The 14,310-nt window shown below is 35.9% G+C and overlaps 1 protein-coding gene across 1 annotated transcript; it reads left to right on the forward strand.

The window, feature by feature from the left end:
- Nucleotides 1–8,464: 8,464 nt before the first annotated feature.
- LOC119666483 lies at nt 8,465–10,144 on the forward strand. The gene has a single exon (XM_038075761.1). The coding sequence runs from the start codon at nt 8,465–8,467 to the stop codon at nt 10,142–10,144; it is 1,680 nt and encodes a 559-aa protein (XP_037931689.1).
- The last annotated feature ends 4,166 nt before the right edge of the window (nt 10,145–14,310 follow it).

Genomic DNA, 14,310 nt, shown 5'->3' on the forward strand with positions numbered 1-14,310 from the left:
GGTCCAGATAAGCATATTCGCGTAGTCGATCTGCAGACATCCAAAGGAGTCATCCGTCGACCAATCCACAAACTTGCACTATTGCCAGCTTGAAATCCTTTCAAGGGGGCGGGATGTTGGAGCACGGTGCTTTGGTAGATCTAGCAAGTTGAGTTTGTAAGCATTTTAACATGTGTACGAATAATGTAGAGCAAGATCAATACCAGTTTTGAGTCATTTCTTTTACTCATTTGAGCTTTCAGCTCTTGACATTCGCACTCAATTATTCGTACGCATGTTAATTTGCAACTTGAATTCTATTGTAATATAAAAAAGCCTCTTCTGTTCTCTTTGAAAAGTGTGTAAAGAAAGACAGTCTGTGCGCTAAAATTAAACAGTAATGTTTTATAAATAGTTAAAAAAAAAAAAAAAAATAAAATATATATTATATGAATTGTTACGTGTGTAATTAAGTAAATAAATCGTAAACTACAATAATTTGAACAAAATTTGTATTAATTTTTTAAAGCAATTTATTTAAGTGAATAAATTAGCATCACCTCGTAAAAGATATTGTTAGTATTTGATAAAATATAAGTAATAATTATTGTAAAGAAAAAGACTAATACTCAAAACATCATAAAAAAGCTTATGATTAAACAGTTCCCATTGTAAAAAATATCCCTTAATATCATAAATATCTCATCTCTTATCATGAATTAATATTTTAATTTCTTTTTTTTTAAATTTATACTTACTATTGAATTATTCTTTTTTGTTAAAAGCAGTAATAAATGCACACTCGCAGCATACAGTTGTATTTTATTTCATGTGAAGACTATATTTTCTAAATGGTGCCGAAACCCGAGAAGACAACTGTCGATATTCTAATATAATAGTGCAAGTAAAAGCGATTTAATTAAAAAGCGAATTAAAAAAGAAATTTTTATCAAAATTATAAACGAAGAATATCTAACGGGCGAGTGTAAAAGAAATTTAAATACTTAAATTTTGTCGTAAAATAAAATTGATCATAAAATATAGGCGACCCACTATATAGGACATCGTGCCGCACACAACTTACAAAGTTGTGTAATCAGATCAATAATTATTTGAACGAACCTGATAACATTACTGAAGAAGGCCTGGCTATTAACCTGAAGCGGCTTCAGAACGCCCACGAAAAGTTAAAACAGGCTGATGAAATGGTTCAGGATGACAAAGATTTTGATTTAGTAATTGATTATGATGACAAAGCAATAGCAGTTATTGCGAAACTTGAATATAACATACAGCGGCTGAAGATTTCCAGCAACGAACCATTTCACTCAGACCTTAAGGAAAGTATAATTCAGGGCTTTGAAAATTCCAATAACAGTAATGGAATCAAACTTAAACCTATAGAATTGAAAAAATTTAACGGAGCATTTGAAGGTTGGTTGCCCTTTTGGGAGCAATTTAAAGTAGCTGTACATGATAATAAAAAACTAGATGCAGCAACAAAATTTAATTATTTAAATGAAGCGTTAGTCGGTGAAGCAACAGCGAAAATAGCGGGATTCATTCCAACAGAAGCATGTTACAAAGACGCTTTAAATTTGTTGTTGGAAGAATATGGAGACAGAGAAAAAATAATCGAAAAGTACATCCAAAAATTACTTAACGTTCAAGCTGTACATTCATCATCGAATATAAAAGGTTTACGAAGTTTGTATAATGAAACAAAATCATCAATTAGAACACTCACGGCTCTCGGCGTTCCTTCTTCTCAATATACAATCATGGTATACTCTTTAATATTAAAAGCAATTCCTCCGAATATAAGAGTAGAATTTCACAAAGAGAAAAAAAGAGGTATTCACCATTCGACTATGCTCAATTCAACGGCGACAGAAAATGGTGAAAACATAACAAAAATAAAATATGATGATCAGCTAATAACGTTATTAGAACAATGTCAACTCACTGCAATGCAGATAAAAGGGATAATGACAAAACAAAGACAGCACGAGGCACAGCCGTTGGTTTATATTCTTCTGAACAAATTTACAGAAATTGCATTTTTTGAAAACGCACAAATCATAATACAAGTGATTGCAAAGACAAAACCATTGGAATTAATCAAAAGAAAAATATATTAAAAGGTCAAGGTAGGTGCTTCAGATGTGGTAAGGCAAATCATACTTCTAAGTTCTGTAAAAATCAGTGGATAAAATGTTCCATTTGCAGAGGTCGCCATATGAGTGCTATGTGTGAGAATAAAACGTTTAAATTAAACAGCGTAGACAATTTGGTTGAACGCCAATCGGTAACAACTACAACGGAAAAACCAGCATTGCCTGAAACGAGCACATCAAATTCATCAGCAGCTCTGAACACAATGTGAAATGTTGGAAAAAATGAAGTTTATTTACAAACCGCTAAAGCGATAGTTTTGTGGCGACCCAGTTGGCTGTGCATTTATTGAATTTAAAAAGTAAAATTCAATTTCAAATATTTTTAAGTTTTTGTTTTTGATTGATGAGAACGTTTCGATTTTTCTCTCTGTAAAAAGTTGAATAAAAGTTTATTAACATTGAAAATTTTTAGAGTTTTATTAATTAGCAAGGTGAACAGATCATTGCTAAATTGGTGACCCCGACGTGATCTCGAAAAAGTTTAAATTTAGAAATATTAACTTCTGAGCTAAATATCTAATTATCGAGCTGTGATGTCAGTTGCAGACGAAGGTGTAGTAATGGCTTCTGATAGTGGAAGTGTCGTAAACCGTGTAGCAGTGAAGGTGCCACCGTTTTGGCACGAGCGACCGGAGATTTGGTTTGCTCAGATCGAGGCGCAATTTGCAGTAGCTGCCATTACGAGTGACATCACACAGTTCAACACGGTAGTAGCAGCGATTGAGTCAAGTGTTATCGCCGATGTAAGTGATGCAGTGCTTCATCCTCCTGAAACTGGAAGATACGCTAATTTAAAGGCTTGCATCATAGAGCGGTACAGTGAGAGCGAGCAGCGGAAGATTCAACGGTTGTTGTCAGAAGTTGAACTTGGTGATAGACGCCCAACACAGTTGCTAACGGAGTTGACAGCGTTAGCTAAAGACAAGGTGAGCGATGAGTTCCTTAAGTCTCTTTGGCTGAAGCGTTTGCCACCACAAGTGCGCGCTATTCTGCAGGCATCGAATGTGGCACTAGCAGAACTGGCGAAATTAGCAGACCGTATTTGCGAGGCGGGTGATTTTCAACAGATAGCTGTAGCGTCAGCCTCTGATTGTCCAGCCTATTCTGAGAATGCTGTGATTTTACGAAGGCTTGAGCAAATCGAACAGCGTCTGAGTCGTTTGGATTTACGTCGTAGTGAGTCGGTGCAAAGTCGATCGTCATCGAGGAGGCGTAGGCGAACTCGTTCCCGACCAGGAAGTCATCCAGATTGGTGCTGGTATCACGAAAGGTTTGGGGATAGAGCTAATGCTTGTCGGCAGCCCTGTAGTTTTGTGGCAAGCTCTCATCAGTCAAAAAACTAGGCACTCCTTCTACGTCGTCGAGCCGAGAAGGGGTTAGTGTTCGTATAGCTCGACTTAGTATTAAAGATCCCGCCACGTCGACCGTTTTTCTCATTGATACGGGTGCGGACATATCAGTTTTACCGAAGTCGTTCTGTCGTTGGAAGCAAAGGGCTAACAGTGTTGCATCAGTTAATTTATATGCCGCTAATGGTACGCCTATTCAAACATTTGGCGAGCGTCGACTGCTTTTGTCTTTGGGTTTGCGTAGAGATTTCCCGTGGACGTTCGTGATTGCGGATGTTAGCTGTCCTATTGTTGGAGCCGACTTCCTTAATCACTATGACTTGTTAGTGGATTTGAAAAGGAAGCGGTTAGTTGATTCGAAGACGACTTTGATGATGAAGGGTAAGGCTGCTGTGTCTCAAGAAGATACTGTTCGTGTGTGTGGTTCAGTTTCAGCTTATGCTGAGCTGGTTAATGAATACCGTGATTTAGGCGTTATGAGTGCAAATCGGATGGGTTTAGTTACTAAGGTTGAACATTGCATCGAGACATTTGGTGCGCCGTCATTTGCTCGTCCCCGACGTTTAGTTGGAGCCAAACTTGAAGAAGCCAAGAAGGAATTCCAATTTTTAGTCCAGACAGGGATTTGTCAACCTTCGAAAAGCTGTTGGGCAAGTCCACTTCACATGGTTCGCAAAGGCGATGGAAGTTGGAGACCGTGTGGCGATTATCGCATGCTCAACGCGCAAACTAAACCTGATCGGTATCCGATTCCGTTCATTCATGATGTGACGAGTATTCTTCATGGTAAAACTATGTTTTCGAAGATAGATTTGCAGAAAGCGTATCATCAGATACCGCTTGCACTGGCAGACATTCCGAAGACAGCTATTACAACTCCGTTTGGCCTGTTCGAGTTTCGCTTTATGACTTTCGGTCTCCGTAATGCTGCCCAGACGTTTCAGCGTTTTATGAATGAGACTCTAGGTGATCTTAATTTCGTTTTTGCGTACATCGACGATATTTTAATTGCGTCAAAAGATGAAGCAGAACACAGAATGCATTTGCGACTGGTTTTAGATCGACTTAGAGAAACTGGTTTGACCGTGAATTTTGCCAAGTGTAAGTTCGGCTGTTCCGAGATCGAGTTCCTTGGGCACGTTATTAGTGCAAAGGGTTTACGTCCTCCGGAGAGTAAAGTTCAAGCTGTTCGTGATTTTCCTCTGCCAGCAACGGTGAAACAGCTTAGACAATTCTTAGGCATGGTGAACTTTTATCGGCCGTTTCTGCGTAACGCTGTGCAGAATCAGCAGCGGTTGTTTCATCTTACACCAGGTAACCGCAAGAATGATAAGTCGGTGATTTCTTGGACTCCAGAAGATATAGAGGTTTTTGAGGCTTGCAAGAAGGATCTTGCCCAAGCTACGTTGCTTAACTTCATGGCTCTGGATGCACAATTGACGCTCACGACTGATGCTTCAGACGTTGCGGTGGGTGCTGTTCTCCAACAAGTAGTGAAAGGTGTGACTCAGCCATTGGCATTTTATTCAAAAGGTTTGAGTCCAGCGCAGACTAAGTATAGTGCTTATGATCGTGAGTTGACTGCTATCTATCAAGCTGTCCAGCATTTTAAGTATGCATTAGAGGGACGTGATTTCGTCATTTTTACGGATCACAAACCTTTAACGTTTGCGTTCAGGCAAATAAGTGAGAAGGCATCTCCTCGTCGTGCAAGACAGCTGGAGTTTATTAGTCAGTATTGCACTGATATTCGTCATCTGGCTGGTGCAGATAATACGGTGGCTGACTCTTTGTCTCGGGTTGCTACGGTTCAGTTGGAGGCAAATGTTATTGAGTTAATTGCTGAGGGGCAGAAGACTGATGCAGAGTTGCTCGCTCAGCTGAAGAGCCAGTCTGAAGATGGTGTTGGGTTGAAGAAGTTGAGATTGCCGGATTCGAGTATTGAACTGTACTGTGATGTGTCAGGCAGTCGTGTTCGTCCTTTTGTTCCCGCAAACTGTCGGCAGCTGGTACTCTCAAAACTCCACGGTTTGGCTCATCCTGGTATTCGAGCAACGCGGAAATTGGTGCAGGCTAGGTATGTTTGGCTTGGTTTGGTTAAGGATGTAGCTGTGTTTGTGCGTAGTTGCATTGCGTGTCAGAAGTCCAAGATTCAGCGGCATACTAAAACACCAATTGGTTCGTTTGCTGATATTGATAGTCGGTTCCAGCATGTTCATGTTGACATTGTGGGTCCATTGCCTTTGTCTCAGGGGAAGCGTTATTGTTTGACTTGCGTCGATCGTTTTTCTCGGTGGCCTGTTGCTGTGCCTCTGTCGGGCATTACGGCAGAAGAAGTTGCAGCGGCTTTTATCGACGGTTGGGGGGCAAGTTTTGGTTCTCCGCAGGCTATTACCACTGATTTGGGTCGGCAGTTTGAGTCTGCTGTATTTCGGGAACTGACGAGATTGCTTGGAGTGAAACACTTTCATACCACGGCTTATCATCCTCAAGCAAATGGTATGGTTGAACGTTTCCATAGAACATTGAAGGCAGCCATTCGATGTCATTCCTCAAGTAATTGGACGCAGTCTCTTCCGCTTGTGTTGTTGGGATTGCGAACGACACCGAAATTAGACCTAAATGCTAGTCCTTCAGAGATGTTGTTTGGAAATCCTCTTTGTGTTCCAGGGCAGATGCTTTCGGATTTCAAGCAGAAGTCGTCCGAGACTGATTTTGTGTCGGCGTTGCGAAGGGCTTTAGCTAAGGTTAAATCCGTTGAATCAACAAGACATTGTCATCCATCTGTGTATGTTCCGCGTGACGTTATTAATTGTAAGCACGTTTTTTTCGAGTGGATCGTGCTCGAGCTCCACTTGAGCAGCCTTACGAAGGTCCATTTGAGGTGCTGAGTCGTAGTGAGAAGACGTCTGTTATTGTTTGCCGTGGAAGAGAGGTGACTGTTTCGAATGATAGGTTGAAGGCGGCGTACTTAACGTGTGATGATCTTGAACAGGTTGTTCCAGAAACGCGTCAGCCTTCAGCGCTGTTGAATGGTGATCAGTTAGTGACTTCTGGTGATTGTAGGCGTGAATCCCTGTTGCCGATTCCGAAAGTGACACGAGCTGGTAGAGTAGTGCGTTTCCCAGCAAGGTTAGCGGAATTTCGGGATTAAGAGTGGTGTTGTCGACTTAGTTGTGGTGTCGCGTTGTTGCTAGTACTCCATCGCTAGGAGGGGGTACTGTGGCGACCCAGTTGGCTGTGCATTTATTGAATTTAAAAAGTAAAATTCAATTTCAAATATTTTTAAGTTTTTTGTTTTTGATTGAGGAGAACGTTCCGATTTTTCTCTCTGTAAAAAGTTGAATAAAAGTTTATTAACATTGAAAATTTTTAGAGTTTTATTAATTAGCAAGGTGAACAGATCATTGCTAAAGTTTCAAGTGATGAATCTAAATGTTTAACGAGAGTGATTATGGACAATGGAAGTCATATGTTACCGAATATTTGGCAAAGCTGCTACAATTACCGGTTGTAGGTATTGACAACACACGAATTATTTCGTTTGGCCAAAGTAGCCACAATAGAAAAGTTAAGCAAATAAAACGCGTAATATTAAAAGTGCAAAGCCAATATTCCGAAGAAATTAAAGAAATTTATGCTTCAGTTGTGCAAAATATATGTGCTGATGTTATACCAGTTCCTGGTGACATATATGATAAAATTAAAAACATGGCTGAAAATGTAGTCACAAATGTAAAACAATTGACTGGTATTAATTTATTAATTGGCCAAGACAATTATTGGCAATTTAACTCTGATAATTGTGAATATATTACTGAGAATTTGGTTGCAGTTGAAACATTTTTCGGTTGGACAATTCAAGGCTGTTCAGATAATCAAACTCAAACGAAATATGTATTGAATGTTATCGAAGATACAAACGATTTTGACGTTTCTAAATTTTGGGATTTAGAATCCGTTGGGATTAAATCATACCCCGAATGTACAAAACCTCTTAAAAAAGCAAATTTAGCGAAAATTAATGGACGTTATACTGTAAGCCTACCATGGAAATATGATAAGGATATCTACCTTCATAATAATAAAAATAATGCTCTAAATCGACTCAAAACTCTTAGTTCTAAATTATTTAAAGATCATAATAAACTAATTGAATACGACACTGGAATGCGCGAACTAATTAAGTCTGGAATAGCAGAGGAAGTACCAGATGGCCATAGTAATGAGAGAACATATTACATGCCGCATCGTCCAGTGTACAGAGAAGATAAAATTACAACAAAAATGCGCATTGTGTTCGACGCCTCTTCAAGTAACCCAGGAATGGCATCACTTAATGATATGCTTGATTCAGGTGAGAAGTTATTGGCAGATTTAACTTCGATATTGCTAAGATTTCGTTGTCACAAAATTGCAATGAGTGCAGATATAGAAAAAGCATTTTTACAAATTTCATTAAATCAGAATGATAGAGATAGTCATCGTTTCCTCTGGTATAAAAATTTAAGAGATGATAACAAACCAGCGGAAATTGTAACTTATCGAATGGCAAGGGTAACTTTTGGTGTAACATCTAGTCCTTTCTTGTTAGCGTCGACAATGCAGCAACATCTGCAAGGCAATGTTGAGCAATATGGTTTAATATGTGACAAACTAAAAAACTCATTTTACGTAGACGACTTAATAATTAGTATAACAACTGTTCAAGAAGCTGAATATTTATACCTCATTGCAACGAAAATAATGAAAATAGGAGGTTTTAATTTGCGGAAGTGGACCTCCAACTGCGAAGACTTATGACGAAAATTTGAAGAAAATAATGAAGAGCAGCATCCGATACAAAAGGTGCTTGGCGTTTTATGGAACATTTACGAAGATAATTTATTTATAAATTTAGATCACTGTATAGAGATTTCTCGGAATTTAAGACCCACTAAACGCAATGTATTAAAGATTATGACTGGAGTTTATGATCCCTTAGGATTTTTAGGTCCGTTTACTGTACAAATCAAAACATTATTGCAGAGGATATGGAAAGAAAATTTAGACTGGGACTCTACCTTACCTGAAAGCTTAGCAGATGATTTTAATAAATGGTGTGATGATTTACATAATTTAAAATATTTTACTATTAGTCGATGCCTGGTAAGATCCAATTTGTCAACAATTCAACTACATGTATTTGCAGATGCGAGCCCGATTGCATACGGAGCTGTTGCATACCTACGAGAAATTTTGTCTATTGGCAAATTATTTACAAGCTTTATATGTTCTAAAAACAGAGTAAGTCCTATTAAAAATAAAAATAAAAGCGAACTCACTTTACCAAAGTTAGAGCTAACAGCCGCGCTTATTGCAGCCAAATTAGCAAATGTTTTAAAGCTTGAGTTAAACATAAATTTTTCTTCTATTAACATGTGGACAGATTCAAGTATAGCTCTGCAATGGATAACTGGAGACGGTAAACAAGTAAAACAAAATATCAGCTCAAAAGTAAGTGAAATTAACAAACTAACAAATGTATATGACTGGCGTCATTGTGATGGCAAATGTAATCCAGCAGATCTGTTAACTCGTGGTATAAAAGCCAAACAATTGATGCAGTCAGAATTACGGAAATGGGGTCCATCATGGCTTATCATGGAAAGCAACGAATGGAATATAAGCAAAATTGAGGATAGTGCAACTCTTATCACAAAAGTACTTCAAGAAGAGAATGTTTGCAATATATCTAAGGAAACTAAATTTGATATACAAAAGTTTAGTAATTTACGGAAAATGTTAAGAGTTACCGCATACGTATTTCGATTTTTAAGGAATATAAAAAATAAAGGAATTCAGCAATCTATCAACACTGAATTGGAGAAGATTGATGATTTGACTCTAGAGGAATTAAATAAAGCGGAAGTTTATTGGATTGGTTGCGCACAAAGTGAGTATTTTTTGTCAGAAATAATATCGTTGAAGAAAGGACAAAAAATTGGAGCGGAATCAAAAATTTTACAATTGAATCCCGTTTTAATAGATGGGTTACTGCGACTTTCTTGTCGTTTACCAACGACTGAGTATGAAAATCTAAGCAATCCAATTATATTACCAAAGAAGTCATATTTATCTAAGTTGATTGTTTTGGAAGCGCACCAAAAGTTTATGCACAGTGGAATTAATGCCACCTTAGCTAAGATTCGAAAGCGATTTTGGGTTGTTAAAGGCCGGCAACATATTAAAAGCGTTGTACAGCGGTGTATAATTTGCAAAAGGCTGCATGGGAAAAATGCATCTGAAAACTGGACGGATTTACCTATCGAACGGGTCACTGTATCCAAACCATTTGAAACCACTGGCATAGACTTTGCTGGTCCATTGTATATAACTTCTACTGACAACAAAAATGATTTTAAAAAAGCGTATATAATGTTGTTTACCTGTGCAGCAACTAGAGGAATCCATTTGGAGCTGGTAGCAGATTTAACTGTTGAAAGCTGTATAAACGCACTAAGAAAATTTATTGCAAGGCGTGGCACCCCCTCTATTAATATATCAGACAATGCGAAAACTTTTAAAAGAAGTTGTATGGAAGTGCAAAAGCTTGAACAACTAATGGAGAAAACCACACGGTCGAAAATTTTCGTTTAAATTTAAAACTCAGAGGGTTTTTATATTTATCCAAACTAAAATGAGTTTATGATTTAAACCGTTCAGTTTAAAAAGAAGTACATAACACTGATTATGTACATCTTCTAAACCCTGAGGTTGATTTTCAAAACTAATAGGTTTATTTTTAAAACTTATTCGGCTTAAATTTTAAACCGAAAATCTAAAATTCGACACACTCTTTAAGCTCTAAGGTTTAAAATTAAAACATATCGGTTTTTATTTTTAAACTCAAAAGTTTATACTAAAAACTTCAGAGTATAAACTTTAAACCCTTTACTCTTAATTTTAAACTGAAGGTTTATTCTTATATTAACCCTTTAAATGAAATAGGAGCAATAAAATATATTTTGTTTAAAAAAATATTTTATTTATCGTTTATTCAATTTATAAAATTATATTTCATTTATAAAAAATAATGGAAGTGGCTAAGACCAGATACCTTCAAGAAAGCAGTCTTGTATCCCTTTTGATGCGAAGACTGTTAGCACTTTTTTTTCTACTTCTTGCCAAGCTTTTGTACGCTGAGTGGTGATTTGTGGAAACTGAATACAGAAATCAAGTAAAATCTGAAAGTGAGTTCATATAAGAATTTCATTTCATATTTTCAAATTTACTTTACTAACCAGTTCGGGATTCAAAAAGTAGAATGGAAATATATTTCTTATATTGACTTTTTGCTCTAATAATTTCTTTCTATGCTGTGTGGTGCTGCTTCTAACACACAGTTCTTCTGAATCTTCTATTTCATACTTCTTTCTTTTGAAATTACGATTTTTAAGTTGACTCTGAAGGTAACCTGTATTATTATCAGGATCGAAAAAAATTTTCCAATGGGAAAAAATGAAGTGAATTCAAATAAAAGGAAGTTTTCAAAAAGCAAATTTCTTTTGCATTATTTTGTATACTTACTGCTCCACAATACTTTGAATTGGTTCGCAAAAATGGGATAAGCTCCGTTGTAATTTAATATATTTAAATATATTTTCTTTAACGAAAAACACTTTGAGATATCTCCCGCACGGCTCTATACTACATGCGCACTTACCAAACGATCACGAACAATTGATGCATTTTGCATTTGCGCATTTCTTCATTTCACAACTGTATAACTGTGGCGACAATATGGTGCCGCAATAAAAATTCGAGGAAAAAAACCTTTCAGTTTTAATTTAAATTTGAATAGGTTTATAATCACAACTATTGGGTTGAAAACTGAAACTTTTCGGCTTAAATAAATTATATACGTATATTTTTGCTGTTTTTAAACTCTGGGGTCTGAAAACTCAACCTTGATGGTTTCAAAATAAAACTTGCGGTTTATGTTATCAACTCACGCAGTTTATTTTCTGCGATTTAAACTTTAAAGTTGAAGCATTCAACTTCTAAAGTTTATTTTCTTATATATTACCAATTATAAACTTCAGTAGGTTTAAAAAGCCAACCTCAGAGTTTGAAAATATTGATGTAAACTCTAAAAAAGTTTACAGGGTTGAGAATTTAAACTAAAATGTTCGACCGTGCAGAATCAACCAATTTGCTGTAGCCAATGGCATTAAGTGGAAGTTTATTCCAGAACGTGCAGCGTGGTGGGGTGGATTTTGGGAGCGGCTTGTACGAACTGTAAAAAACTGTTTAAAGGCAGCAATTGGGAAAGCAAGGCTGACTTTTTATGAAATGGATACTTTACTAACAGAAGTAGAAAGTGTAGTAAATCAAAGACCACTCACCTATATTACTACTGACGGTAACGATTTGGCGCCGTTAACACCTGTACATTTTTTGGGAGAATGTGGTGTGTTAAGCAAAGAAAATTTCTTGTCTGACGGCAGCACTTTAGCAAAAATGTGGCAATCACGAACTTATATTTTAAAGCGTTACTTAAAACGATGGCAGGACGAATACTTAACTCAATTACGCTCAATTCATCTTAATAAGTCTAAACCAACAAAATCTATAAATATTGGCGATGTAGTATTGGTCAAAGATGAACATCAATCAAGACTTCTTTGGCGAATGGAAGTGGTGGTAGCTACTTACATTGGACGAGATGGGCGTGCCAGAGCGTGCGATGTCAGACTCAAAGACCAGAAAATTATGAGAAGACCTATTCAACTACTATATCCGCTTGAATTAATATGCGATTCGCCGGGTCCCAGGATGTAAAAAATATCCCTTAATATCATAAATATCTCTTATCTCTTATCATGAATTAATATTTTAATCTCTTTTTTTTTAACTTTATACTTACTATTGAATTATTCTTTTTTGTTAAAAACAGTAATAAATGCACACTCGCAGCATACAGTTGTATTTTATTTCATGTAAAGACTATATTTTCTAAACCCATATTTAACAAAATTAAACTTTCATGCCAAAACCAAACACAATATTGAACATCATATTGAAACAACTCCTGGAACACCAGCGTTTTGCAAACCACGTCGTCTATCTCCAGAAAAATTGTAGATTTATAAAGTACTTCCAATAGTAGTTGGTGAAGTATAATTCACATATTTAACAAAGCTAATGGTAAATGGAGAGTCTGTGGTGGTTATCACAATCTTAATGCTACAACGATTCCCGACAGATATGTAGTGCCACACATTCATGATTTTGGATCTTTTCTTGATGGCAAAACAATATTTAGTAAATTAGATATAACCAAGGCATATCATCACATTCCCGAAGCTAATGAAGATATAAAAAAAACTGCTGTCACAACACCATTCGGAAATTTTGAATTCACAAGAATGGCATTTGGGTTATGCAATGTTGCACCTACCTTCCAAAGAAATATGAATCAATTAATGCAAGGTTTGCAATACGTTTATGTCTACATCGATGACATATTTATTGCATCAGGATACACATGTTTTATTTGGTGAAGATAGTTGAATTAAATTGCATTAATTTGATAATTTAATTGATTTAATAATTTAATTAAATAGTTTTTATAACATTTATAACTATATTGGAAGAATAATAAATATTGGTAAAATATATAGAGGAAAATTGCCAAGATTACAATAGAGGATATAATATGGTAAAATTGAGGTATTCTTGTTATTAAGGTGAGCAGTTGTGAAATATCAATAAATCTAATACATATGAAATGCAGATGCTTGGTGGTGCTATATATTTATGTGGTTTGTCTTTGTGTTCTTAAAGTCAATAAGTTTGGAAATATAAACAGAATATATGATAACAATAATATATTTAATGATATTAATGGTGTTGGATGACATATATTAAAATTAATGTAGAAGTTTTATATAATAACTGAGTCTTATGATAAAGTGGTTTAATTATATTTTATGGAAGTTATACATTTGTTTGAGTGTTAAAGATAGTGTGTGGATAAAGTATAAGTATAATAATAACAATCATAATATCTAATCATAACAATAATTGATATAAAAAAAGAAAGGCAGAAGGAATATGGAGAAATTTACAATTATTGGAGTATAGATAATAACAAATTATTGTAAATTATTATTATATATTGTATATAAAATATTTATTGCATCAAAAAATGTAACTGAACATATTTAGCACTTTAAAGAAGTACTGCAGCGTTTACGCAACTTTGGTTTAACTATTAATAGTGAAAAATGTTCATTTGCGGTTGTTGAAGTCGAATTTTTAGAATACTAGGTATCCTCCAATGGCATTCAACCACTTCATGCTAGAGTTACTGCCATATTGGACTATCAATTATCAAAAACAGTACTTGATTTAAAAATGTTTTTGGGTATGTTGAATTTCTATAGACAATTCATTCCAAAAGCGGTAGAACCTCAAGCAATATTGCACAGCATACCAACAGGGAATGTGAAAATTGATAAAACAGTCATCGCATGGACTGAGGAACAGCAGCAGGTATTTAATGCATTCTGTGCTATCCAAAACATACCTCATTGACAGTTGATGTATAAGATTCTACGCTGGGAGCTGTACTGCAACAAAAAATTGACGGCGAGTGGAAACCGTTTTTTATTTTTCGAAAAAACGAACGAACACACAAATGAAATACAGTGCATACGATAGGGAATTATTAGCGATTTATGCAGCAGTAAAACACTTCTTATATTTTTTAGAAGGTCGGCAGTTTACTATTTTTATTGACCATACATTTTTGTTTGCTT

Source organism: Teleopsis dalmanni, chromosome 1 (genome assembly GCF_002237135.1).
Source record: "Teleopsis dalmanni isolate 2A chromosome 1, ASM223713v2, whole genome shotgun sequence".
Taxonomy (NCBI): domain Eukaryota; kingdom Metazoa; phylum Arthropoda; class Insecta; order Diptera; family Diopsidae; genus Teleopsis; species Teleopsis dalmanni.